General features: G+C 41.2%; 1 protein-coding gene across 2 annotated transcripts in view; it reads right to left on the bottom strand.

Moving 5' to 3' along the window:
* Nucleotides 1-27,609, bottom strand: part of RAB3C (RAB3C, member RAS oncogene family) — a 295,041-nt gene that overhangs the window by 38,763 nt on the left and 228,669 nt on the right. For both annotated transcript variants that reach the window (XM_040262564.1, XM_040262563.1), the window contains exon 4: nt 2,061-2,185. In XM_040262564.1, coding sequence (XP_040118498.1) covers nt 2,061-2,185 — 125 coding nt within the window. The remainder of the gene's footprint in view (nt 1-2,060; nt 2,186-27,609) is intronic.

Genomic DNA, 27,609 nt, shown 5'->3' with positions numbered 1-27,609 from the left:
ACAACCACAGAACAAAAGGAAGGCCCTGCTCAGTATCCAGTGCAGGCTCTGGTCACCACATATCCATCATGCCTCCTATCAAGGGGATCATGGACAGCATACACTGAAGAAGAGGTGGCAGACATCTATACTAAAAGCAGCCTTAGCACCAGGAAAAAAAACCCACACAGGCTACACAGAAATGTCCCTACATAAAAACAGCCCTCCAAGACACAATCTGAGGGTCTGTCATTTGAAAGAACAACCCCCAGAGCATTTAACCTTGAAGACGAGAAGAGGTTGAGTGCAGGAGTTCCACAGGGCTGAGGAAAACGGAGTCCACTCTTAGAGGGCACACACAAGGTGTCATGCACTGGGACCAGCAAAAACAAGTGCATACATCATAGCAACCTGGGTAAGACCTACCTAGGGGTCCTGGAGGGTCCCCTGAGAGGTGAGGGTCGGCTGTAGCTCACTGTGGGGGCAGGGAGACTGGTAATGGAGACCCCAGGGAATACGATCAGTGTGAGCTCTCTAGGAGGTCCCAGTTTTGGCACCAAGACCCAGCTCAACCCAGCAACCTATAGCCTCCAGTGCTGGAAAGCCTCAAGCCAAACAACAAAGTAGATAGGAACATAGTGTCACCCATCAGGAGACAGGCTGCCTAAAGTTGCACTGAGCTCACAGCCACCTCAAATCACACCCCCTGACACCCCCTTGCCCCCAAGAGGAACAAGACCCAGCTCCACTCACCAGAGGCAGGTGCCAGTCCCTCCCACCGGGACATCTACCTTACCCCAGGACCAACCCCTCATCCACCAGGGGCCAGACACCAGAAGCAAGAGGAATTGTGATCCTTCAGTCTATGGAAAGGAGACCACAAACACAGAAAGACAGAATGAGAAAACAGAGAAATGTGTGCAGATGAAGCAGCAAAACTTAAAACCCCAAATAACAACCAAAGAAAGAGAAGAACATAGGCAATCTACCTGAAAAATAATTCAGAGTAATAATGGTAAATATGATTCAAAATCTGAGAAGAAGAATGGAGGCATAGACCAAGAAGATACCAAAAATGTTTTAAAAAGAGAAAATTTAAAGAACAAAGAGAGGTGAACAACATAATAACTTAAAAATTACACTAGAAAGAATCAAGAGAATAACTGAGGCAGAGCAGACAAGTGAGCTGGAAGATAGAATGGTGGAAGTCATGTGGAAGTCACTGCCACAGAACAGAACAGAGGCAAAGAATGAAAAGAAATGAGGATAGTTACAGAGACCTCTAGGGAGGGAGAGTGTGAGTGTGTGAGTGTGTGTGTGTAACTGACTCACTTGGCTGTACACCTGAAACCAACACAACCTTGTAATCAACTATACTGCAATAAAAAATATTTTTTAAAAAATCAGTCATGATCCCCTCCTTTGTACCAAAATTCTACCCTACTGACTCCAACATTTTTTCCCTAGATAGAATCTTTTACATTTGAATTGGCTTTTGCATTTCTCGAGTTTTTCCATATCTCTCATCTCAGTTGCTTTTATCTACAAAGACTTAATAAAGTAGGCATGAGTCATGATACTCATTCTTAAAAGATGAGGAGATTGAGCCTCAAAGAGGTTTGTAACTATGACACGTATTGCCACCAGTGTACTTAGAACCAAAATCTAATGCAACCTATTCTGTGCCTATTATCCACCCTCCTCCAGTGGAAAGTTGAAAACAACAATCACATAGAATAATAATGTGCTCTCAGTGTCAAGTGTTGTATATAGAGGAAAAGCCCCAAAGAAATACCAAACAAGGCATATCCTGTCTGTTTTATGCAATGAGAATTGGAACTCTGTGTTCTAGATCCAAATGCTGGCTGTCTATTTTGCTTCTGTAATTGTGCTTGTATTCTAAGGATGCCACAGAAAGGGGGACAAAATCTATGTACTGCTAACAGATAATGTGTTGGCTTCCACTGTTGGGTTGACAATCTTTTCATTTAATTCATCTTAGCAATTAGCTGGGACTCTCTTCTGTGTTACAAGTAATTAACATGTTCTTTTTCTTGTTAATTTGATCATTTGTTTCTTACCAAGCTGTTCTCCTAAATGTTGGCCCCTCTCGGTTGAGATGACTCGCTCATCTTCCATGTCACATTTGTTCCCAACCAGGATAACCTGGGCATTATCCCATGAGTATGTTTTGATTTGAGTTGACCTAAAAAGGAAAAAGGAAAAGGCAAAAAACTGATCAGAGAAAAGTGCAACAGCATAAAATGAAGAAATACATCCCACAGACAGATGATGGTAACAGCAAAAAATGAAGCCCAAATGCCTGACATTTAGAGTTAATTAGTTCAGTGCAAGTCTACCCTTCGGATACTCATTTGAGATCACATGAGTCAAAAATCAGGGCACCTGTGGTGGTGTACTGAGAATTCTTCTGGATTTGGTGAGGTTAATATTACTACTGCTGCTTCCTTCTCTTCTTCTCCACATTCCACAGTACCTTTATAACTGGAATGAGTGGCCAACCATCCCAGTTTGCCCAAGATGTTCCCAGTTTTAGCAGTAAAAGTTCTTTGTCCCAAGAAATCCCTTACTTCCAAGAAACCTGAGGTGGCTGGTCACTATTTACAGTCCGTCACAGGAAAACCTCATTCTACCATGTTACACTCACAACTTAAAAAGCTAAGACAATTTGGTTAGGAAACATGGGGCCAATTATAATATTAAAAAAAAACCAGATTATAAGAATTAATATTCTCCTGCCTTACATTTTTCAGAGAAAAATGCCAGGTTTGTTAATGTTACAGTTATAATACAATGAGCTAGTGTTTTAAGTTACCATAAACAGGATAGCTAGAATTCACAATAAGCTTCCAGTACGGATCATAAGGCTCATAACCAACTTCTGGCATGTTTGGGGACGCATGTACACCTGTGGTGGATTCATGTCAATCTATGCCAAAACCAATACAGAATTGTAAAGTAAAAATTAAAAATAAATAAATTAAAAAAAAAATAAAAGATAGTTATAATAGTTAATATTTACAGGTACTGTTTCAAACTCTTTATATGTTAACTTAATCCTTAGAGTAACTCAATGGAGATACCATTATGATCTCCATTTTATAGCTGAGGAAAATGAGGAATAGAGAGGTTAAAAAATTTGCTCAAAACAACTCAGCTAGTAAAGCAGTAAATCTGGAAATCAAACCCAAGCAGCATAGTTCTGAAACACACATCAGTACCACTCATTAAAAGTCTGAGAAGTTAAGTTCTAGTGTATTTGTTGTCATTTCAGAACAGAAGCTGAAAGGAAGCCATGTTCTTTAATCTTCCCTTTTTATTGGCCACATTCTTATTTGATAACAATTCAAGATAGGTGGGAAAGACACATCACCCAGTGGGTGGTCAAGAGAGAGAGAGAAAACCTAAAAAAAATGTTGAAAGTTTAATGAAGGGATTTGTACAGTGTCAAAAAGAGAAGCTTAGTATGTTCTTACTAGCAACTGTCAAATCCTTCAGGATTTTAAAATAGAAAATAGTGGTGAACTGTTCTCAACTTGAAGAGAGAACGAAAGCCAATAGCTTTAAACTGTAGCAGGAGAGCTTTCAATGAGATGTCATCACTATTTCTCCCTTCCAAGAAGAAAGGAGAGAGCTGAGAGGCAGACAGGGTCTGATTTCAGAGTACTTCCCTGAACCAAGTACAAGTTTTCAAATGAGATTAAAATATCTGGTGAAAGATACCTTTGGTTCCATGTGAGCATCTCAAGGTGCAACACATTTTATCAGAAAAATCCAGGGATAGGACCTTTCTAATTCTGACACCTAAGTTAATAATATATTCCTCTAGCAACAGTGACATTCAACATGTATCTATAAACTGGGAAAATAAAGGCAGACATTCAAAACCTAAACTTTTTCACTTACCGCATCTTATATAAGTGTGGAATATATGAAAATTGGAGAATTAAGAGTAAATTAAGGTGTAAAAAATATTTTATACCTGGACACATCTTAAATCTCAAGTGGTAACATAACTGTACAAAGAAATTTCAAAGGTTCTTTGAAAGGAACTCTAATCACATTTCCTTGGGTAATTAAAAAAAAGAAAAGTTATCCCTTTGCTTGTATAGTTCTTGTTAACCAAGGCTTAGCCTATGCCTAGAAAGGGCCTAGGTTGAGAGCCCCTCTGTTAATGGGGAAAGTTCTTATCTTGGCACACAGCTAGAAATAAAATATGCAGAATGAGATTAAGGAGAGCAGTCTCAGGAGAATGTCCTACTTGCATAAGGGGTGGGGGCTGGTGTGTAAATGGCATGGCCTGCTGAATTTACCAAGGACGAATGCTTGCCTGAAAAAATTCAGCCCAGGATAGGGGTGCACTTTTGTGAAGGTTAAAAAAACAAAACAAAAAACACGAGCTGATTTTTACTGTTTAACCAGGTTAAAAAAAACAAAACAAAACAAAAAACTTCCCTGGTGGCTCAGATAGTAAAAGTGTCTCCCTACAATGCAGGAGACCTGGGTTCAATCCCTGGGTTGGGAAGATTCCCTGGAGAAGGAAATGGCAACCCACTCCAGTATTCTTGCCTTAAAAAGCCCATGGACAGTCCATGGGGTCGCAAAGAGTTGCACACAACTGAGTGACTTCACTTTCTTTCACTTGACCAAGTTAATGGAATGCTTGCTTTTCCCATTAAATATGTCTGTCTCTCAGTTCTGCTAACATAATAACTCATGGACATCTTAAGATGCCACAGTGATAGATTATACATCTATTCATACAGAATATTCCCTGTTTATACTATATATATAGTATATATATGTGTGTGTATAATTTGGGGAGGCCATGATTACATCAAACATACCGCTTTCTGTTTGTTCTTATATAAAAAATACTGTAACTTCTGCAATGTCTTAAATTGAAAAGGAAATAATTTAAAATGAACATTTTCTATAATTACCAAGGAATTCTACAGAACCATTATCTTAAAAGCTTAAAGAGCCATTGGAGACCATTTCTCTTTTTAATCAAGTAGTAATTATGGTCTGGGCTATTTGTGCTGAGGTGAACAAAACATTAATTTGCCATCAGAGCTGGTTAATAGAGTAAGATTTGTTTTTAACTAGTTTGGACTTCCTGACAATGTCCACCATCAACAGGGTTCAGTTCAGTTCAGTTCAGTTGCTTAGTGTCCAACTCTTTGCGACCGCATGGACTGCATCACGCCAGGCCTCCCTGTCCATCACCAACTCCCGGAGTTTACACAAACTCATGTCCGTCGAGTCGGTCATGCCATCCAACCATCTCATCATCCTCTGTCATCCCCTTTTTCTCCTGCCTTTAATCTTGCCCAGCATCAGGGTCTTTTCCAATGAGTCAGTTCGCATCAGGTGGCCAAAGTATTGGAGTTTCACCTTTAGCATCTGTCCTTCCTATGAACACCCAGGCCTGATCTCCTTTAGGATGGACTGATTGGATCTCCTTGCAGTCCAAGGGACTCTCAAGAGTCTTCTCCAACACCACAGTTCAAAAGCATCAATTCTTCGGCGCTCAGCTTTCTTCACAGTCCAACTCTCACATCCATAGATGACCACTGGAAAAACCATAGCCTTGACTAGATGGATCTTTGTTGGCAAAGTAATGTCTCTTCTTTTTAATATGCTACCTAGGTTGGTCATAACTTTCCTTCCAAGGAGTAAGCGTCTTTTAATTTCATGGCTGCAATCACCATCTGCAGTGATTTTTGGAGCCCCCAAAAATAAAGTCTGACAGTGTTTCCCCATCTATTTCCATGAAGTGATGGGACCAGATGCCATGATCTTCGTTTTCTGAATGTTTAGCTTTAAGCCAACTTTTTCACTCTCGTCTTTCACTTTCATCAAGAGGCTCTTTAGTTCCTCTTCACTTTCTGCCATAAGGGTGGTGTCATCTGCATATCTGAGGTTATATGATTCCAGCTTGTGCTTCTCCCAGTCCAGCATTTCTTATGATGTCCTCTGCATAGAAGTTAAATAAGCAGGGTGACAATATACAGCCTTGATGTACTCCTTTTCCTATTTGGAACCAGTCTGTTGTTCCATGTCCAGTTCTAACTGTTGCTTCCTGACCTGCATATCGATTTCTCAAGAGGCAGGTCAGATGGTCTGGTATTCCCATCTCTCTCAGAATTTTCCACACTTTATTGTGATCCACACAGTCAAAGGCTTTGGCATAGTCAATAAAGCAGAAATAGATGTTTTTCTGGAACTCTCTTGCTTTTTCGATGATCCAGCAGGTGTTGGCAATTTGATCTCTGGTTCCTCTGCCTTTTCTAAAACCAGCTGAACGTCAGGAAGTTCACGGTTCATGTATTGCTGAAGCCTGGCTTGGAGAATTTTGAGCATTACTTTACTAGCGTGTGAGATGAGTGCAATTGTGTGGTAGTTTGAGCATTCTTTGGCATTGCCTTTCTTTGGGATTGGAAAGAAAACTGACCTTTTCCAGTCCTGTGGCCACTGCTGAGTTTTCCAAATTTGCTGGCATATTGAGTGCAGCACTTTCAGAGCATCATCTTTCAGGATTTGAAATAGCTCAACTGGAATTCCATCACCTCCACTAGCTTTGCTCATAGTGATGCTTTCTAACGCCCACTTGACTTCACATTCCAGGATGTCTGGCTCTAGGTGAGTGATCACACCATTGTGATTATCTTGGTCGTGAAGATCTTTTTTGTACAGTTCTGTGTATTCTTGCCACCTCTTCTTAATATCTCCTGCTTCTGTTAGGTCCATACCATTTCTGTCCTTTATCGAGCCCATCTTTGCATGAAATGTTCCCTTGGTATCTCTAATTTTCTTAAAGAGATCTCTAGTCTTTCCCATTCTGTTGTTTTCCTCTATTTCTTTGCATTGATTGCTGAGGAAGGCTTTATTATCTCTTCTTGCTATTCTTTGGAACTCTGCATTCAGATGCTTATATCTTTCTTTTACTCCTTTGCTTTTTGCTTCTCTTCTTTTCACCGCTATTTGTAAGGCTTCCCCAGACAGCCATTTTGCTTTTTTGCATTTCTTTTCCATGGGGATGGTCTTGATCCCTGTCTCCTGTACAATGTCACGAACCTCTGTCCCTAGTTCATCAGGCACTCTATCTATCAGATCTAGTCCCTTAAATCTATTTCTCACTTCCACTGTATAATCATAAGGGATTTGATTTAGGTCATACCTGAATGGTCTAGTGGTTTTCCCTACTTTCTTCAACTGAAGTCTGAATTGGGCAATAAGGAGTTCATGATCTGAACCACAGTCAGCTCCCGGTCTTGCTTTTGCTGACTGTATAGAGCTTCTGCATCTTTGGCTGCAAAGAATATAATCAGTCTGATTTCGGTGTTGACCATCTGGTGATGTCTATGTGTAGAGTCTTCTCTTGTGTTGTTGGAAGAGGGTGTTTGCTATGACCAGTGTGTACTCTTGGCAAAACTCTATTAGCCTTTGCCCTGCTTCATTCTGTATTCCAAGGCCAAATTTTCCTGTTACTCCAGGTGTTTCTTGACTTCCTGCTTTTGGGTGGTGTCATCTGCATATCTGAGGTTACTGATATTTTTCCCGCAGCAATCTTGATTCTAGCTTGTGCTTCATCCAGCCCATAGGGTAACTTTAGATAAAATCCAATCACCGGCTACAGGGGATCAGAACCATACTGACTGATTCATAAACTACCACATATCATAGAATCTAAGCAGCATGGATTATAAGATAAAAATTATTTAATGAATGGCCCAGAACAAAAAAAAAGAGCAGCCAATGAAAGTATGATACAATACTTTAATAATAGTCCTGCTGGACAAACTTGTTACACACATCAGCTTCTTGTTACTTTGAAAATTTTTTTCATGTATTCTGAGGGATTTAGTAAGTTTTTCTATTTTAGTTGCTTTGTTCATGATACTTTGTTTATGAGAGATAACCATCCCATGACTATCTCAACAAGAAAGTTCAACCTACCCTTCTGCTTGTGGGTATCTTCCCTTAAGACCTGTAGAGCACTAGATTTGTTGCTTTACAGGAAAACATGAAATGATAGTCATTACTCCAAAATGAGTATTCACATTCCTAGTGTAAAACTGATACCCCTTCTTTCATACACAATAACTTTCTACCCACGTCCTAATGATTCCACCACTCAGTTGGCAATATACACAACTATGACCAAGTTGGCACGTGTGTAGGTAGTGGAATCTATTTTTCATATAGCATCAGCAATTATAATAAGCCATTAGTTACAAGACACATCCCAATTTCAGATATGTTAAAATATGAATAGTTCTGCATCTTACATTCTGTAAAACACTATTGTTTTCTCGGTATTTCTTTTATACATGAAGACCTAGGTTGAAATAAGAGCTTGCATCATTCCTTTAGCTCAGGAAAACATGGAGATGAGAAAATATAAACCCCATGAGCTGAGAAAGCCCCAGAGCTGTATTTCATCTAGAGAATAATATGAATTAAGGTCAGAAGAATGTGGGGATGATAATCCAGTCCCTATGCCTTCCAACTCAGAATCCTAACAGTTTATTCAATTCATTTAAAAGAAAGCACTAATACCAAGTGGGTATAGGTAACTCATGCTATCTTCTTTAGCTTCAGCATCTTCATCTATAAAATGAGGCTACCACATTTTGCATTTACTTTCTGGGGCTGTAGTAAGACAAATGTGGTTGAGGTAGGATCATGCTCTACTTTCTAAGTTGCAAACATCGTTTTACAAATATAAAACACTGTTAGTCCCAGCTTGGGCAGCCAGCTCTTTCTCTTTCTAAATCCACCTCAACTCATCCCTTGTAATTTCTATCATCTAAATAATAATTTGACTTTTCTTAATTGAAGAAAAGTTGTCTTGTCTTTCCTCGTCTCAAATCTTGTCTCCAGTTCGTATCTTGAGGCTGAGGTCCTAGACAAATACATTTCTACCTGGGAGTAAATGGTCTTCTTTGGTGTGTCTATTAGGAGCATGACACACGTCTATTCAGTAAATTATTCTTTCATGTGACATTTCTGTGTATCTACTTTTTCAGTCATTTACCGTATTTTGCAAAATTTCTTATTCGGGAATGGGTTTCTATCACCTCATTAGGGACTGTCATATTTCCTTGTCTATTAGAGAGACAGTTTTAAAGAAAGTGGCTGTCACAAAATAACATACATGTGAAAAGATGATTTATTTCTGAATCGCTGCTAAAGATCCTTTGGGGTTTGCTGTTAATCTCAGCAAGATTAATGGACTCAAAAGCAATATGCTGGTCACCATGGTTACCCGACAAATGGCAATTAACTCAGACCTTACCAGTAACCAGATGATGGTTACTATTAAAAAAAAAAAATCTGTTATCTGTCTTTAAGTTAAAAACAAAACAATAACCCCTCTCTATATATTGTCTTATTTTTATGTTTTCTCTATAACTGTATATGTAAAGAAAGAGGATTATTTTTCTTTTGTTTTATATTATCAGGCAGGGGGAGATGAGATTTTCATATTTTACACATAAATGACTGAACGCTGCACAGAATAAAATAATTTAGGAGAGTTATAAACAAAGAAACCAAATTCCTATAATATCTCTATTTCCTCTCCTTTGTTCTGTGTATATAAATAATTTCCTATGAGTTCAATCTGTTTTCATAAAGAAGAGACTCTTATTAGTCATAATGTTCTGAAAAACAGTCCACAGAATGTGCCTCAGTAATCCAAAAAGCAGTTATCGCTTAGGCTCTGATCTGGGATATACATGGGGAAATTGCTTATCAGAGGGAACATGTTCAGCTCTCTCCTTGCAGTGAATCTCAGCCAGATCTTAACAGCAGCGCTGTCCTTCATTCTGGAAGCTCAGAGTTCCCCCCAGCATTCATTTCCCTTATTCTCTTCAACATTCAGGAGCTTCAGCCTTCCACATCTCAGCAGACTTCAAATTGTTATGGAATTTCCCAATCTGCTACTGCTCATCACATAGAATTGTCCCTTCTGTTACATTCCCACTAACTTAATCACTTATTTATCCAATTATTCTCAACCTTGGAGAGCTGTTAAAAATTACTTCAACCTAGAACAATTAAATCAGAACTTTTAGGGACGTTGTCATAGGCATTTAAAAAAGAATCTCTCCAAGTGAGTTCTGTGTATGACTGTATGGCTCTCTCTCCCATACCTGGTTTAGTTTTTAAAATAATCTGTTTCTTTACTTCCCATCTAATACCCAAAGTGTTTGCAGGTGGTTTACAGAGGTACATACAGCAATACAAGGTATATACAAAATAAATTTTAAAATGAGTAAGTGGCAGTAAGAAAACAAAAACAGGAGCATGATAAAACTTAATGATTTATATATGCTGTAGAAGTTAAGAGGTAGTTTAAGAAGTTAAGACAGGCTTTGCATATGTACATTAACTCCTTTAATTGAGTTATAAAAGTAAATGCTAAAAAAGCACCTTCAAATAAATTTTCTCCAATATTAATATTTTTAGAATTTAAAGAAATGGGTTTATAGTTTTTGATAAGATTGGTTTATTCTCATTAAATATTCTAATAAGACAAAAGCTAAAGCAAAAATAAAAATTATCAGAAATCTCACTACCCCCAGATAACCACCACTAACATCTCGGTGAAAATCCTAGAGTAGACTGTAGTACTGAACTCACTGAGTCATGACCTCCTTCCTTGGAGGTGGGTCCTATTTCCCTGCACCTCCCTGGCTTTGGACTGGGCCAAGCACATTGCTTTGGTCAATGGAATATGAGGAGATTTGATGTGAGCCACTGGTGAGCAAGAGGTACAGAGGCCTTGTGAGTTTCATCAGCCCTCTTGTATTCTTGCTCTTCATTGTGGCAGGAACCCATCCCAGGAAGAGGGCTGCTCTGCCAGCCTGTCACAGGAGGGAGAAGCCAGGAGCAGCCCAGCTGAGTTCCGCAGAGATCAGCATATTTCAGCCAAACCTAGAAGAGCCCATCATTCCTTTCCATCTTTCGCTCCCCACTCTCCTCCCAACTTTGATACAGCCTTATTAATTTCTTTGAATTTTTCAAACATGCTACAGTTTCCAACAAGTAGGAGCTATCACTATGGATGGCTCTAGGTTTTGCAAGGCCTAAAACTAGTTTAAAATGTGAGGGTCAGGTTTAAGGGGGAAAAATGCAAATTAGAAATATAGATGGTCAGAATAACCATCTTTAAAAAGTCTGTAAATAGCAAATGCTAGAGGGTGTGGAGAAAAGGAAAACTGTTCACACTGTTGGTGGGAATGTAAATTGATGCAGCCGCTATGGATAATAGTATGGATATTCCTCAAAAAACTAAAAATAGACTTGCCATATGATCCAGCAATACCCAGACAAAACTGTAACTCGAAAAAATACATGCACCATTATGTTCACAGCAGCACTATTTACAATAGCCAAGGCACGGAAACACCTAAATGTCCATTGTCAGATGAATGGGTGAAATGGAATACTACTCAGCCATGAAAGGAACAAAATAATGCCATTTGTGGCAACATGGATGGACCTAGAGATTATCATACTAAGAGAAGCCAGAAAGAGAAAGACAAACACCTTATGATATTTATATGTAGAATCTAAAATGTTACACAAATGACATTATTTATGAAACAGGAACAGACCCACCGATATAGAGAACAGACTTAACGGTTGCCAAGGGGGAGTGAGGTGGGCAAGGGAAGGACTGGGAGTTTGGGATTAGCAGATACAAACTATTACTTGTAGAATGGATAGATAGCAGGTCTTACTGTGGAGCACATGGAAGTGTATTCAATATTCTGTGAATATGGGTAAGCCATAGTGGAAAAGAAAAAGCAAGAATTACAGATTTAGGTACAGGGCAATCTATATAGCAGATGCTGTTGGTGCTCTGCCCATATCCCCCAGGCCTTGCCACTTCTTGGCTTGCTAGCTCACTTTAAACTGCCAGTGTCTGCAGCTCTTTGCTTTATTTATTTATTTTTTAAAATTTTATTTTTACTTTATTTTACAATACTGTATTGGTTTTGCCATACATTGACATGAATCCACCACGGGTGTATACAAGCTCCCAATCCTGAATCCCCCTCCCACCTCCCACCCCATATCATCTCTCTGGATCATCCCCATGCACCAGCCCCAAGCATCCTGTATCCTGTATCGAACATAGACTGGCACTCGTTTCTTACATCATAGTATACATGATTCAAAACCATTCTTCCAATTCATCCCACCCTCTCCCTCTCCCTCAGAGTCCAAAAGTCCATTCTATACATTTGTGTCTCTTTTGCTCTCTTGCATAAAGGGTCATCATTACCATCTTTCTAAATTCCATATATATGTGTTAGTATACTGTATTGGTGTTTTTCTTTCTGGCTTACTTCACTCTGTATAATCGGCTCCAGTTTCATCCACCTCATTAGAACTGATTCAAATGTATTCTTTTTAATGGCTGAGTAATACTCCATTGTGTATATGTACCACAGCTTTCTTATCCATTCATCTGCTGATGGACATCTAGGTTGCTGCCATGTCCTGGCTATTATAAACAGTGCTGCGATGAACATTGGGGTACATGTGTCTCTTTCAATTCTGGTTTCCTCGGTGTGTATGCCCAGCAGTGGGATTGCTGGGTCATAAGGCAGCTCTATTTGCAATTTTTTAAGGAATCTCCACACTGTTTTCCATAGTGGCTATACTAGTTTGCATTCCCACCAACAGTGTAAGAGGGTTCCTTTTTCTCCACATCCTCTCCAGCATTTATTGCTTGTAAACTTTTGGATTGCAGCCATTCTGACTGGTGTGAAATGGTACCTCATTGTGGTCTTGATTTGCATTTCTCTGATAATGAGTGATGTTGAGCATCTTTTCATGTGTTTGTTAGCCATCCGTATGTCTTCTTTGGAGAAATGCCTATTTAGTTCTTTGGCCCATTTTTTGATTGAGTCGTTTATTTTTCTGGAGTTGAGCTGCATAAGTTGCTTGTATATTTTTGAGATTAGTAGCTCTTTGCTTTAAAATCTTCTCTGAAGCAAGGGAAGACCGCTCTGCCCATCAGGGAAAGTCAGATGCAACAGAGAGAGAGAGCATGCCCCAGGAACAGACCTCAGCCAGTGACAGACAGGAATTGGTGTCTAACTAGTGCCTGTCCCTTGCTCCTCAGGCTGCTGCCACACTGATTCCCAGATTTTCAAGCATAATGGTAGAAACACCATTTTCTGGTGGCCTTCCCATCCCCAGCACACTTTCCCACTAATAAAGTACTGTTTCTTACACTTTCTGAGTAAAAACAACTACTTGTATACAAATTCCCCTCTCTGAGCCTGCTTCGGGAGAAACCCCAACTAAGACGCTTGGAAGGGGCTTGTCCAGGTAAGGGGCCAAAGCTTCCGGCAAGGTTCTGGAGTTGGCAGTACTGGCTTGAAAGCGCCGATTATGAAATATCGAGAACTTTTGTGGGTTGGTTTTTAAACCTTACCTCTGACAATGACTATGATGGGTGCATTTATACCATGGAAATTGGTGAATTAAATCAGTTTTTCTTAGTTTTTGCTTTTTTTCAAAGAATCTGTTTACTGGCACACCATAGAATTTAAGCTTCCTTATTTTTGCAAGAAATCCACCGGTTGCTATCACATGTGCCGCTGTCTAAAACACATTTAGAGCCCCTGTGTTGGGCTCTGTTGTCCTCTTCCATCTTGTCTCAGCACACAGCCCCCCTGGATTAGACGCCCGTCACATGGGGACCGCACATCCTGTTTCTCACTCACTAGGACCTTCTCCTTGTCTGTATCCCTCCTAGACCACAACAGGCAGGGCCCCTGACTGTTCTGTTCCCCACTGAGCATTCAGGAAAATGTGTGGCACATAGAGAGGTCTCAGACAGTAACAGTAAATCCATGGTCAAATGAATGAGTGAATGACAGACCGAATGTGGCAAAACTGCCTAAGAAATCCGGTAAGTTCAGAATATCAGCACAGAATAGAAACAGCACAGGAGGAGAATCACCACTCTATGTGATGCCAGTGCCCCCGCCCCCATCGCTTCCAGGACTCGGTGCTGGCAGAGTTCTTCCACGGTCTGTGCCGTCCTGACTGTGGAAGGGAAGGCAAGTGTCGGCCCCTCCACAGTCATCTGGTGATGGCTGTTCATTCCAGCCTGCAGAAATCATGGTGTCCTTTCTGCTCTAGCGCCGAGAGTTAGGATGAGGATGCTCAGGGAGTAACCTCGCACTTCAGCACCACGGAGTGGTTGCCTTGGAGGGCCCTCGTCCAGCTCCTTCATTGGATAGATGACAAGGCTGAGACTCGAGATGTGGAGTGACATCCTAGTGGGTATGAAGCAGTTACGAGGGGCTGATGAGAGTCTGCATGCCGAGACCCTCCATGCCTCCTCTTCTACAACATGCTGTCCGCTTCCACAGGGAAAAGCAGTGACTGCATTCTGCTGATTAGGAAGAGCCTCACAGGCTAAACACTTGATTGCTTTTAAAAAGAAGAAATAATATGTCTCCCAAGGAACCAAAATACTTCAAAGGAGTATATCATATGTTACCATTCGTATGTCGACTGTAATTTAAAAAAAATGATACAAATGAACTTATTTCAAAACAGAAATAGACACACAGATATAGAAAGAAAACTATGGGTGCCAAAGGCAAATTGTGGAGGTGAGGGATGAATCAGGAATTTGGGATTAACATACACATGCTATTATATATAAAATAGGTAACCAACAAGGACCTACTATACAGCACAGCAACTCCACTCAATATTCTGTAATAACCTATATGAGGGAAAAAGGCTGAAAAGGAATGAATATATGTGTAACTGAATCACTTTCCTGTACACTTCAAACTAAGAACATTGTAAATCAACTATACTATAATTAAAAAAATAAGTTTCAGACACAACAAACAGATACACACAAGCGCATTCCAACCTTTTTTCCTGGTACATATAAAAACAATAACATTTGTATGAAACAGTAGGGGAATATGGAGAATATAAGACTTGGCAAAACATCCCTTACAGGTTTCTCTATGCTTAGTAATTATGAGATAAATCACAGAATAGACGAATATATTAAACAAATAAAAGGTTAACCATGACAACTTATCAACTGATGGAAGGAAGGCATGTGTTTGGAATGATTAGCAACCTGTAATTGAGAATGGGAATCACCATGGTGACTGCAGTAGACACTCAAGCATCCTGATGGGTTATTAGGTTTAGTGACCACAGGAATCAGCAGGAGACCCAAGGGAGGGCCATCAGCAGTGAGAAACATTCCCAGTTGTGTAAGTCAGACTAAATGCCTTAAATGTTGCCTTAAATGTTTCCCCCTCTGCGATGGGGAAGACCCTGGCCCTTGCTATCCCACAAGTGAAGTACTGGTCACTCTGGTGGTGTAATAAAAAATAAATAATACAAATAATATTTAAACATAAAACAATTCATTAATATAACCATATCAGGCAGTGCACTAAATGTTTCACATTTATTATTTAATACATATAACACTGCAAGGCAGATGGTATTTTTTTTCTCATTTTGCAGATGAAGAAATTGTAAAATGAACACTTACTGAGGCTAAGTTACCAAAACCCTCAGCTAATATAATACAGTTGAACAGCAAGCCTTTTCCACTGGAGAAGGAGCTCAAAGTCCTGGGCTCTCTTTTTGTACTTAATTCAGAGAACCAAGAACTAATCTCTCAGCTTTCAAGAATCTCTGCTGAGAGGGCAGAACAAAGTCTACTAATGCTTTCTCTAGATTTTCAAGAAGACCAATGAGAAAATGTCCTGAAGGAGTCTGGAAAACCACAGAGTGCTCTATCAATGGAAGGTATAAGTATCACCAGCAAAAAAGTACTTACTATCTACATGGCATTGATGTGTAATCTCAAACTCATTCTTGAAACAAGCCTCATTGTAATTTTCTTTGCTGTTTTGTAACCTTTTAAAAAGTTAAAATGGGAGAGACTGTCAGGCATTACTTGAGATGCTACTGCTGCTGCTAAGTCGCTTCAGTCGTGTCCGACTCTGTGCAACCCCATAGACGGCAGCCCACCAGGCTTCCCCGTCCCTGGGATTCTCCAGGCAAGAACACTGGAGAGGGGTGCCATTTCCTTCTCCAATGCATGAAAGTGAAAAGTGAAAGTGAAGTCGCTCAGTCGTGTCTGACTCTTAGCGACCCCATGGACCGCAGCCCACCAGGCTCCTCCATCCATGGGATTTTCCAGGCAAGAGTACTGGAGTGGGGTGCCATTGCCTTCTCTGTGAGATGCTGAGGACACAGTAATAAAGACAGACCTGGCCTCTGCTCTCAGGAGGCTGTGGTGTGACCCCACACTGTGACTTGCAAATATTCTCCAGTTACAGGTGTTTACTCAACAACTACCGTACACAAGACACTAGTGTCTACAACACAGGGTCACTTGTTGAGCCTCAGCAGGCATCAGAATCACCTGGAAGGTTCGCGACCGCCTTCTGAGTTCCGCCTCCAGATATTCTGAGTTAGAAGGGCTGAGGCAGGACCCGAGAGTCCGCATTTCTAACAAGCACTCGGGTGGCGCTGATCCTAGGGTCCTCTGACCACACTTTGAACAGCACTGCAGTGAGGGAGAGAAAGGAGGAGGACTCGGTCACTGTCCTCAGGCTGCTACGCTCACTAGAGAAAAAAACTACTCTGGTTTGAAAAGTTAATGATCAAACGGGCAGGGCAAGTGGGGGCCCTTCCAGTGGGGAGTCTCTGGTGATTGTTCCAGCAGCATGCCAGATGACGGAATGGGGAGACAGGGGGCAGGTGCCGGATAAGAGTGAGCAGGCGGGCCCTTCCAAGGATTATCATGGATCTTTAAGTATTCCTAAGATGTAATCTCCATGTCCGAGAAATGCCTGGACTGAGGCAGAGAATCATGGTACTAGAATGGGCTTGGGGTCTCTGGGATGAAGAGCTGGAGGAGGCTTTCGGAGGGGCCCGAGGAGCTAAGGCGGGGGCTGGGGGCGGTTCCCATGTGGGCAGTGGTGGTGGGGAGGCATGGGGCAGTGAGGGGAGGGTGATCTGGGGATTGGCCCTTGGACTTGACATCACTCATATGAGTTCAGTTCAGACTACCCTAGTGTCCATGAGAGATGGCAGGGGGTGTGGGGAAGGGCCATCCCAGAGAGCTTCCTGTCCTGGGGAGAGTGAAAGGCAGTGAGGAGGAAAAGAAAACGATAGAACTGAACAAAGAGCATCCACAAGGCCAAGGAATGGACTTAACTGGGGGTTTTGTTCCCCTCCCCAGGCCTTCCCTGCTCCTGCTCAGTCATGTCCGACTCTGTGCCCCCATGGACTGTAGCCTGTAAGGCTCCTCTGTCGTGGGATTCTCCAGGCAAGAATACTGGAGTGGGTTGCCTTTTTTCTCCTCCAGGGGATCTTCCCAACCCAGGGATCGAACCCATGTCTCCTTTGTCTCCTGCACTGCAGAAAAATTCTTTACCCACTGAGCCATCGGGGAAGCCTAGGCCTTGGGTTCTCGTAAAACAGAAAGCCAGGAACTGTCTACTTTCTTGAACCCATCTACCTTTTACTCTCTCCCATTCAACACTTCTGAAGCATTGTTCTATTGTTTGCCATAAAAATCTCTTAAAAAAAAAAATCACCTCTCTTTTTCTTTCTCACTTTTGAAATGACAGTGTTTTTCAGATGAACCAGAGCAAAGAGGTTTTACCATTGGTGAGAACTGTGGCCTCAGGAAACCAGAAAATATGAAAAGGCCAAGCCCCGCAGTCATCATCTGCCCTGGGCCACAGGGAGTAATTGCTGTTCAGTCTTTCAGATACCACTTCAAACAAGGCAGAGTCCAGCTGCAGGCTGTGCCTACGAATCATAGCCCTTCTCTAGCAGAAGGCATTCTGGCATAAAGAACAGTCAAGTGGTATAGTTCACAGAACCTGTGCTCAGCTCAGATGTACTCCCTGGTCTTGTGCCTTTGTAGGATCAGAATAATCCATGTCCACGCAGCCCTTGGAGGCATTAGTTTCATGGGGCAAATTCTAGAAGTAAACCATCCAGGCAAGTGAGAAGGACAAGCTCAACTGATGTGTGAGAACAATATATCAACTAACAGAAGATGCGCGTGTGCATAGTAGCCTGTGTTCCTGAACGAGACATCTGCCCGCGACTCTTCTTTAGAGGAAATTGCCCAGTATCACCAGATTTCTGGAGAAGAACTTGTTAGGCAGTAATCATCACATCTCAAATGCAAACCAAACAACAAATTAATACACACAGAGAGGAAGTACAACAAAGAGGACCTTTGTACCAACAGAAGCACTTTATTTTTCTTGTCCAGTACATTCCATGGACAGAGGAGCCTGGTGGGCTACAGTCCACAGGGTCACAAAGAATCAGATACAACTTAGCGACTAAATGACAACAAACTTTCCAGATGCATCAGTCATTTGCCTATTTGTTCTCTACTCTGTTTCTCGCCCTTCCTGTGCTGTGTTCTGCATGCTGCCCCCATGAAACCCTTGAGTTTCCAATGGGCGATGTGGACAGGGGACTGGAGAGGGAGGAGGGCAGAGCTCAGACTCCGCATCTTCTCTCTGAACAGCCTTATTAAAAGGGGTGGTGCCTCTATGGTGAGTTCTAGCTCTTGGTAGGTGGTGCCCCCAGTTTGTGGGCTTTAGAAACACCCCCTCAAAACCCAGTGGCTTACAATCTCTGCATAGCCTCATTGCCCCTAGTCACCTAGGATTAGATTTTTCCCTATTGACTGACCTGGCCAACATCTGTTTTCTGGGCTGGATTCTCACTGACATACTATGTTAATATTTAATAGTTTTTCATTCAGGAAACAAAACAGGAAACTATTTTGTAGCTCAAAAGTCTGCTGCTGCTGCTAAGTTGATTCAGTTGTATCTGACTCTGTGCGACCCCATAGATGGCAGCCCACCAGGCTCCACCGTCCCTGGGATTCTCCAGGCAAGAACACTGAAGTGGGTTGCCATTTCTTTCTCCAATGCATGAAAGTGAAAAGTGAAAGTGAAGTTGCTCAGTCGTGTCCAACTCTTAGCGACCCCATGGACTGCAGCCTACCAGGCTCCTCTGACCATGGGATTTTTCCCTAGGCTACTTTATTTCTCCAACTATTGTGGAGGCTTCCTTCCACATACACTTCGGAAAGGAAGAACAGAAAATAATAAAGTGTAAACGAGGTTCTCCCATTGCAATTGATCAACTCCTGAAAGATCAAACTGGGCTTAATGGATATGCGCTGTCAGTTGTGAGAATCCTGAAGGCTACATGCTAGGTTTTAGTTACTATGCAGTGGCCTTGATCCAGTAAAATAAAAGAGAAGAGAAAAATAAAATTATCTATAAGAAGAAATAATAGTAAATGTAGAAAAGTACAGGCTACATATATGTTAAAAAAAAAAAAACACATTTAGTCAAAATTCTAAAATCCTAGTGTTCACTGAGCTATTTGGAATAACTTTGGCTGGCTTCTGGGTAAAAATTGTAAAATAAAAAAAACATGATATGGTATATCTTGAGAATCTGACATCCCAGTGCACAGAGGAAAGCTGCCGAAAGAAAAAATATTCTTGCCTGACTCCATAGGAGGCAAAAAACAAGGGGAAAAAAACCAAGCTGAAAGGTGAAATTAAAGACAAGAAAATTGGATCTTTGTCTCAGGAAATAAAGCTAACACTTTAAATCAGTTGACTGAAGTATTCTTCTCCTCTCTCCTCATTATTTTAGGTTGATCTGATAAGTAAACCCATGAGGCAAATTTTACACTGATAGGTGGCAAAGTGAGTGGCCAGAAAGTTCTTTTTGAGTTTTTATTTGACTTGTAATGCAATTAACCAATTTACAGTGAAATGAATAATGAAATTACTTTGAAGAGTTTCTACTCACATTTAATTTGTATTTGATTCAGACTTAAACCTAATGTTTTAAAAAGCATGTTGCTCACTGAATTATTTTTTGCTTTATGATGGATTTTCTATTTGTTCACACTTGTGGTCTGCTTTTATTTGGACTATGAAGATGTTTTAAAATATCATAGCCATATGCTAGCCATAACCATAGAGGGTAATAGAGTTTCCTTTAGTATTAGCAATATCATTAATTCTTCTGCTCTCTGGACTCAGCATCCCAGCAGTCAGGTTCATAAAAATTCTATCTGCAAGAGCAAACATCTGCAATTCCAGGTACCGTATTTAGTGGTCATGACTTCCCTCCATCCTTCACGAACTTGCTTTTCTATGAGAAGATAATGTTGCCAAGTTCTCTAGCAAAAGGCATCCTGGCGTAAAGAATAGTCAGGGCAAAGCCCAGCAAAATGAAAGTTATGTGGTGTGCTGCTGTGCTGTGCTAAGTCACTTCAGTCGTGTCTGACTCTTTGCCACCCCATGGACTGTAGCCCACCAGGCTCCTCTGTCCATGGGATTCTCCAGGCAAGAATACCGGAGTGGGTTGCCATGCCCTCCTTCAGGGGATCTTCCCAACCCAGGGATCGAACCCTCATCTCTTACGTCTCTGCATTGGCAGGTGGGTTCTTTACCACTAGCGCCAAATGGAAGCCCCATGTGGTGTGCCTAGGGAATATTAATAACTCAATGTCACTGGAACATGGTGTATGAATGGAAGGGAATATTAAGTTCTACTGGGTGGAATGATTTTGGTTGCGTTGGAAACTATTTAACTTGAACCCCAAATTGTTTCTTTTCAGATAAGAAAAGAACGATATCCCTTGAGAACTATGTCTCTTCCTGAAAAAGGAATCTGACTTTAAAATATCACTGAAGACTTTGTGCCTGAAGTGTCCTTAGAGGCAGAACCTTGATAAAAGGAAGAGAAGTTTCTAGTTTTGGAAGATCTTTTTATCAGAAAAAAAAAAGCTTAGGAGAAACACAAATTTAAACATTAGAAATACTGAATTGGCCAAAATGTTCATCCAAGTTTTTGAGTAACGGTTTATAGAAAAACCAGAACAAACTTTTTGGCCTACCCAATATATGACCCTTGAATCTTAGCATTTTTCAAAATTAGTGATAGAAATGAGCAATATAAGAATCCCAGACACTATAGAAAACTCCCCCAACTCATATTTGCCCCAAACTGAATTGAAATTTGAAAGTGAGTGCCAACTACGTGGCTGTGAGCTTTCTAGGAGGAGACAGGTCACTAGCAGAGGCCTTGCTTCTCAACTGCAGGACCATCCAGACAAACCTTCTGGCCTGACGTGCTGCCTTCCAAAGCCTATCATGCCAGAGAAAGCGAGAAGCAGAACACATCTGGTAGATTCATGGTCCTGTTACTCAGGAAAATTTGAGATAAAAATCAAAGTAATCCTTCTAAAAGTGTCTGCTCTAACAGCAAGTACTTTATTTTCCCATTCTGCATGAACCAAGGTGATAACATCACTACTAGGCCCTTCTGCTTAGTTGGCAGATGCTATTAATACTATTTGGATCTTGCTAAGACATCTATGTATCTGTAATGCCTTCGTCTCTGTTGCTGCCTCTTCACCCCACCACCCACCAACCACTGAAGTGGTTAATTTCTTCCCAGTGAATCCACTGAGATGAAAGCCTTGGTTTGAATGGACATGAGCCAAAGGTATCCTGGCCACTCTTTCCCACACAAGCAATGGTTTGCCATCCAATGAGTCTAACAGTGTTTCTTGACTAGGGGTGATTTTGTCCCCTCAGCGATGTTCAGCACCGTCTGGGCACATTCTTTTATTGTCATGCCTGGAGGAAGGAAGTTCTACTGGCATCCAGAGAACAGAGGCCAGAGACATTGCTAAATACCCTGCAGTGCACAGGACACCAGCCCCTTCTCTAACAGAATTACCTGGCCCAGACTGTCAACAGTGTCATGGTGGAGAAACCCTGCTTTAATAGTCCAAGTGATCTACTTTCCTAAATAATCACTTACCCAGGGAACCTGTGTTTTATGAAGTCAGAAGAGTCAAGTCAAATGGATTCAAGCTATTAATACTTAGGTTGCTTTGAAGAAGCACAAGCAAGTAACACCTGGATGCTTTATAGCTCTTGCTTTATTGGAAAAGTAAAAAAAAAAAATATAGAGTAATAGAATGAGTCTTTTCAGGGGGGTGGCCTTTTTCATATTCAACAACATATGCTAGCCCTCTGTTTTCATGGGACCACAAGATTCTATGACTAGTTAGAATAGGTTTAAGCTTTCAATCTCCTTCCTGTGGTTGACGAGTTTTCCGTATCCTTTCATCACTAAACATATCCAAGACAATCAGATTCACACTTAAATCTTTTCATCCTCTTCCTCCTCTAAAACTAAGGCAATGGTTGCCTGTGTTTTCTTTCTACAATCACAGTAGCTAGAATTTATTGAGCAGTTACAATGTGCTGGGAGTTTTTAAGAGGATTTTACATATTCCATCTCATTTAATAACTAAAACCACCCCATGAGATGGGACTAATGTTATCCCCATTTTACAGATGAGTAAAATGAGGCAGAAGGATTTGCAGGTTGTTGCCTAGAACTGCATAGCTAGTAAATGGAGGTGTGGGGAAACAAACCTAGGAGGTTAGGCTCCAGACTTGGCATCCTTCACTTCTAGGCTGACATTTGGTGCAGAAGATTAGGTATTTCCTCTCTCTCCCCAGATAAATTTTCCTTCTTCCCATTATACTATTTGTTAGTTATAGATTCATAACTAACCTCCACCTCCACCCTCACCATACCCTCTTCCACATTTTCGCATGGTAGAATCGTTCTAGGGGGTGATGGGCTTTGCAGCACTCCATGTCTGCCCTCCACACTTTTGCCTATCCAGGCTGAACACTCACAATATCTTTCTAGGAATATTTCTTGCTACTTCTCTGTTCTCATGAGTTACCCACACTTCTTCAAACAAACCCAACTCATCATCTAAGCACATTTTTCTACATTCTCTGCCTAGAATCATCCGCCTGTCTTGCAGGAGACCCCAGTTTGATTCCTGGGTTGGGAAGATCTGCTGGAGAAGGAATAGGCTACCCTCTCCTGTATTCTTGGGCTTCCCCGGTGACTCAGCTGGTAAAGAATCTGCCTGCAATGTGGGAAACCTGGGTTCGATCCATGGGTTGGTAAAACCCCCTGGAGAAGGGAAAGGCTACCCACTCTAGTATTCCGCCCTGGAGAATTCCATGGACAGAGGCGGCTGGTGGGCTACAGTCCGTGGGGTCTCAAAGAGTAGAACATGACTGAGCAACTTTCACTTTCACTGCCTAGAATACCATCTCTTTCCCTTCAACATACTCAAAGTCTGTCCATTTTTCAACTCCAGGACAAATTCTACCTTCAAGCTATTTTTCCTGTTTTCTTGGTCATTATAGTACTTGCTATTTATACTTCTCATTTGGCTCTTAATTCCATACGATATTATTTTGTGTTGCTGTAAAAGCATTATACATGAGTATTTTTCTTCTGAGTTATGGGGCAGGATTCTTGAAAACAGAACTATAGACTGCTTTGTATTCTCCAATGTATGGAACAGTGCCCAATATACACTTAGTAAATGATTAAATCAATGATTGCAGTTTGGAGAAAATGGACCACTCTAGTTCTGAAACTGAATCTCAATATCTAGATAAATCCTAAACAAATTAAAGCATACCTTTGTGCCTTCTCAATGTTGGCTTTTATTATTACAGTCTCTGGGACATAAAAATCGTATAAAACATCCAGTCCATGGATGTTCTCAATGAAAGTAGGGAAATGACAAAACCACTACCTTTAGGACATTATGAGCACCCAAATCTGAAAAACCTATCTTAATGGAAAAATCTTTTAGTAGAGAAGTCATAGCTTACATATGGTAGACAGGTATTCCTTTTAGTATCTTCTGCAAGAAAGGGATGTTGGTTTAACTGAGTGTTTTTGTGTGAACACTGCTCTGAAGAAACACTGCTAGCACTTTTCTGGTATATGCAACACACACACGCACACATGCACACACACACACACCACTGTGTACAGTGATTTTATTTTTTTTTCCTCCTGTGGTATTTAGGCCAAACCAGCTTTAGAATAATGTTCTATCCTAAATTTGTCTTTATTGCAAACCAAGTGCTAAAGATGTGCTAGCAATGGTGCTAAATAAGACAGATGCCTCTTTGGGGAGAAGAGAGCAACTGTGAAGCCACATGGTTTGCATGCAGCCCTGAATCCCTTGCTCATACCCTTTCCCTAGTTGGGAGTTTGCCTGAGGAGGAAGAAATCTGGATGGAAAAGAAGCAATTCCTGAGGGCTCTGTGAGATCAGAGGCCTGGGGGAGGAACGGGAGTTTAAAAAGCACACAAGAAAGGAAAAATTCTGATTAAAAACTCCACTTAAAATCCATGGAGCTCTTAGTACTTTAGTGCAGAGGAAGACAAGAAAATGGCAGGTCAATTGCTTTTTCCCCAGCTTTCTGAAAAATGAAAGGAAAAAAACGCTGGTTGTGTTAAGACTTGTCACAAATAATTTCTATTGAAGAAATTCACTGTCAGATAACTGGATTTAGAGAAAGAACAATTAACTAAAGATCCTCAAAGTTTATACAGATTTTATGTCTTTACAAAGCCCAGAGAACAGGCTGAGTTCCTTTAAAGCTTATTATTATGAACACCTTTTTTATCTTCCTGGTCTGTCTTCTTCAGAGGATTTATGTCTTTAATCTGCATAATACATCACCCCAGCTGAGACTGTGCTGCAGAGAGGTCTGGATCATTTGCAGAAGGCCAGCTGGCCATGAGAAAATGGGCTGACATAGATGATCAGAATCTGTCCTTATTTGGGGGGCTCCCAGGTCGCACTAGTGGTAAAGAACCCACACCTGTCAGTGCAGGAGACATAAGAGATGCAAGTTCAATTCTTGGGTCAGGAAGATCCCCTGGAGGAGGGCATGGCAACCCACTCCAGTATTCTTGCCTGGAGAATCCCATGGACAGAGGAGCCTGCGGGGCTGCAGCCCATGGAGCCGCAAAGAACTAACCATGACTGAAGCACCGTAGCACACATGTACAAAGCTGCTTTTGTCAGACAGTTGATTTGCTTCTGCTGGTGAACTGCAAAGGTTTATCTAGTAAGTCTTGTGCACCTCAGTGGCAGTACACTGATTCTAGGAGACCAAAAGTCTGACTTGGTCAGCCTTTGAAATGGAAAGGCATACACGATCTCAGAGAAACCAAAGACCTAAACCTCCAGCCTAATCAGGAAACCTGTCTTTCATTTACAACTTTTGCCAGAAATGGAGCTCTTCTGCCTAATGCTTCTGGTATCAGAAGCCCAAGCCAATACTAAGAGGTGGAGGGTGACAAAGGTGCCAAGTTGGTGACTGGTCTGAGCAGGCAGTTAATCCCAAGAAACTGTATATGAAAGGGTTGCCACTTCAACATGGTAATAAGACTTTATTGTCACAGCACTCTATTAAGTTGACAAAAATCTATTTGATTTTTTTCCTCAGATAGCTCAATTATATATTAACACCATCCTCTTAGAAACAAGGCTTGGTTACGGAAGATAACCACCTCAACAGTGAGAAGTGCCAGTCAGGGAGTACATTGCCGATTGTCACTTCTGAATCAGCTTCCTTCTGGGAACAGGGATACCTGCTGGAGACATTATCTGCCAGCCTCCTTATAGCTAGCTATGGCTATACAACTGTGATGGTTAATTTTATGAGGCAACTTGACTGGACCAAAGGATGCCCAATAGCTAGCTAGACATTATTTTTGGGTGTTTCTAGGAGAGATTTGCATTTGAGTCAGTGGACTGAGTAAAGCACAGGGCCTTCGCCAACGTTAGTGGGCATCAGCCAATACAATGAGGGCATGATCAGAACAAAAGGGCAGAGGAAGGCTGGATTTATTGTCTGCCTGACTGTAAGCTGCGACACTGATCTTCTCTTGCCCTCAGCACTTCTGGTTTCCAACCTTCAAACCCAAGCTGAACTCTCCACCATCCGCTCCATATCTTTCAGGCTTCTAAACTACACCACTGACTTTCCTGAGTCTCCAGCTTGCAGATGGTGCATCATCGGACTTCATCTCCATATTTGTATAAGCTGATTCCCTTTAATGTGTGATAGACAGCTCTGTGTGCTGTGCGGTGCTAAGTCACTTCAGTCATGTCCCACTCTTTGCCCACTCTTAGCCCACCAGGCTCTCCTGTCCATGGGATTCTCCAGACAAGAATACAGGAGTGGGCTGCCATTCCTGCCTTCAGAGGATCTTCCTGACCCAAGGGTTCAACCTTTATCTCTAAAGTCTCCTGCATTGTCAGGCAGGCTCTTTACCACTGGTGTCATCTGGGAAGCCCGTCTATCGTTCAGCCACTCAGGCGTGTCCGACTCTGCAACCCCATGGACTGCAGCACACCAGGCTCCCCTGGCCTTCACCATCTCCTGGAGTTTGCTCTGACTTGTGATGAGTCAGTGATGCCATCCAACCATCTTGTCCTTGGTGATTCGATGTAAGCTAATTTATATATTTACTTCATTGAAGTGACAATTAAAAATTGTATACATTTAAGGCATACAACTTGGTGATTTGATAGATGTATCAAAGCTAATTAATATATCCATCACCTCACATAGTTACTATTTTCATTTTTTCTTTTTTGATATGAAAATTTAAGGTCAATCCTCTTAGCAAATTTCTAGTAAGCAATATTGTTAACTATAGTTACATTGTTGTACAGTGGAACTCTAGAAATTATTCATGGTGTATAACTGAAACTTTGTATCCCTTGACCAACATCTCTCCCATCCCTCCTGCCCCCAGTAACAACCAGTCTTCTATTTCTATCAGTTTGACTACTTAGATTCTGCTGCTGCTGCTAAGTCACATCAGTCACATCTGACTCTGTGTGACCCCGTAGACGGCAGCCCACCAGGCTCCCCCGTCCTCTAGATGTAGATAAGGTCATACCGGATTTGGCTTTCTGGATGTGGCTTACTTAGCATAATGTCCTCCAAGTTCAGCCATGTCATGAACGGCAGAAGCTCCTTCTTTCATGAATAATACTCCATGGTAAATGTGCATCAGATACGTGGAGATATGTCACATTTTCTTTATCCTTTCATCCATCAATGGACTTCTAGATTGTTTCCATATCTTGGCTGTTGTGAATAATGCTATAATAAACATGGGCTTATAGATCCCTCCTTAAGACAGGGTTTTCATTTCCTTTGCATATATGACCAGGAGAGAGATAGCTGGATCATATAGTAGCTCTATTGTTCATTTTTTGTAGAACCTCCATAATATTTTTCATAATGGCCATACCAACTTTTATACCCACCAACAGTATCTGAAGGTTCCCTTTTCTCCTCATTCTTGCCAACATTTGTTATCTTTCACCTTTCTGGTAACTTTGAGCACCTTTTCATATACCTGTTGGCTAATTATATGTCTTCTTTTCAGAAGTATCCACATCTTTTGCCCATTTTTAAAAATTGAGTCATATGATGAGTGAAAGGAGGTTTGAGTGTGGATAAGTCAGATTTATTTACTGTAACTAAATGCAATTTTTACTTTCAAAAACAAGGTTTATTCATACCTCAGATTTTAAAAAAATCTTTCAAATTTATATTTCTCCTTGTTATATACTT

Source organism: Oryx dammah, unplaced genomic scaffold (assembly GCF_014754425.2).
Source record: "Oryx dammah isolate SB20612 unplaced genomic scaffold, SCBI_Odam_1.1 HiC_scaffold_20, whole genome shotgun sequence".
Lineage (NCBI taxonomy): Eukaryota > Metazoa > Chordata > Mammalia > Artiodactyla > Bovidae > Oryx > Oryx dammah.
Note: the sequence above shows the minus strand (reverse complement) of the source record. Positions and strands in the feature narration are given on the sequence as shown.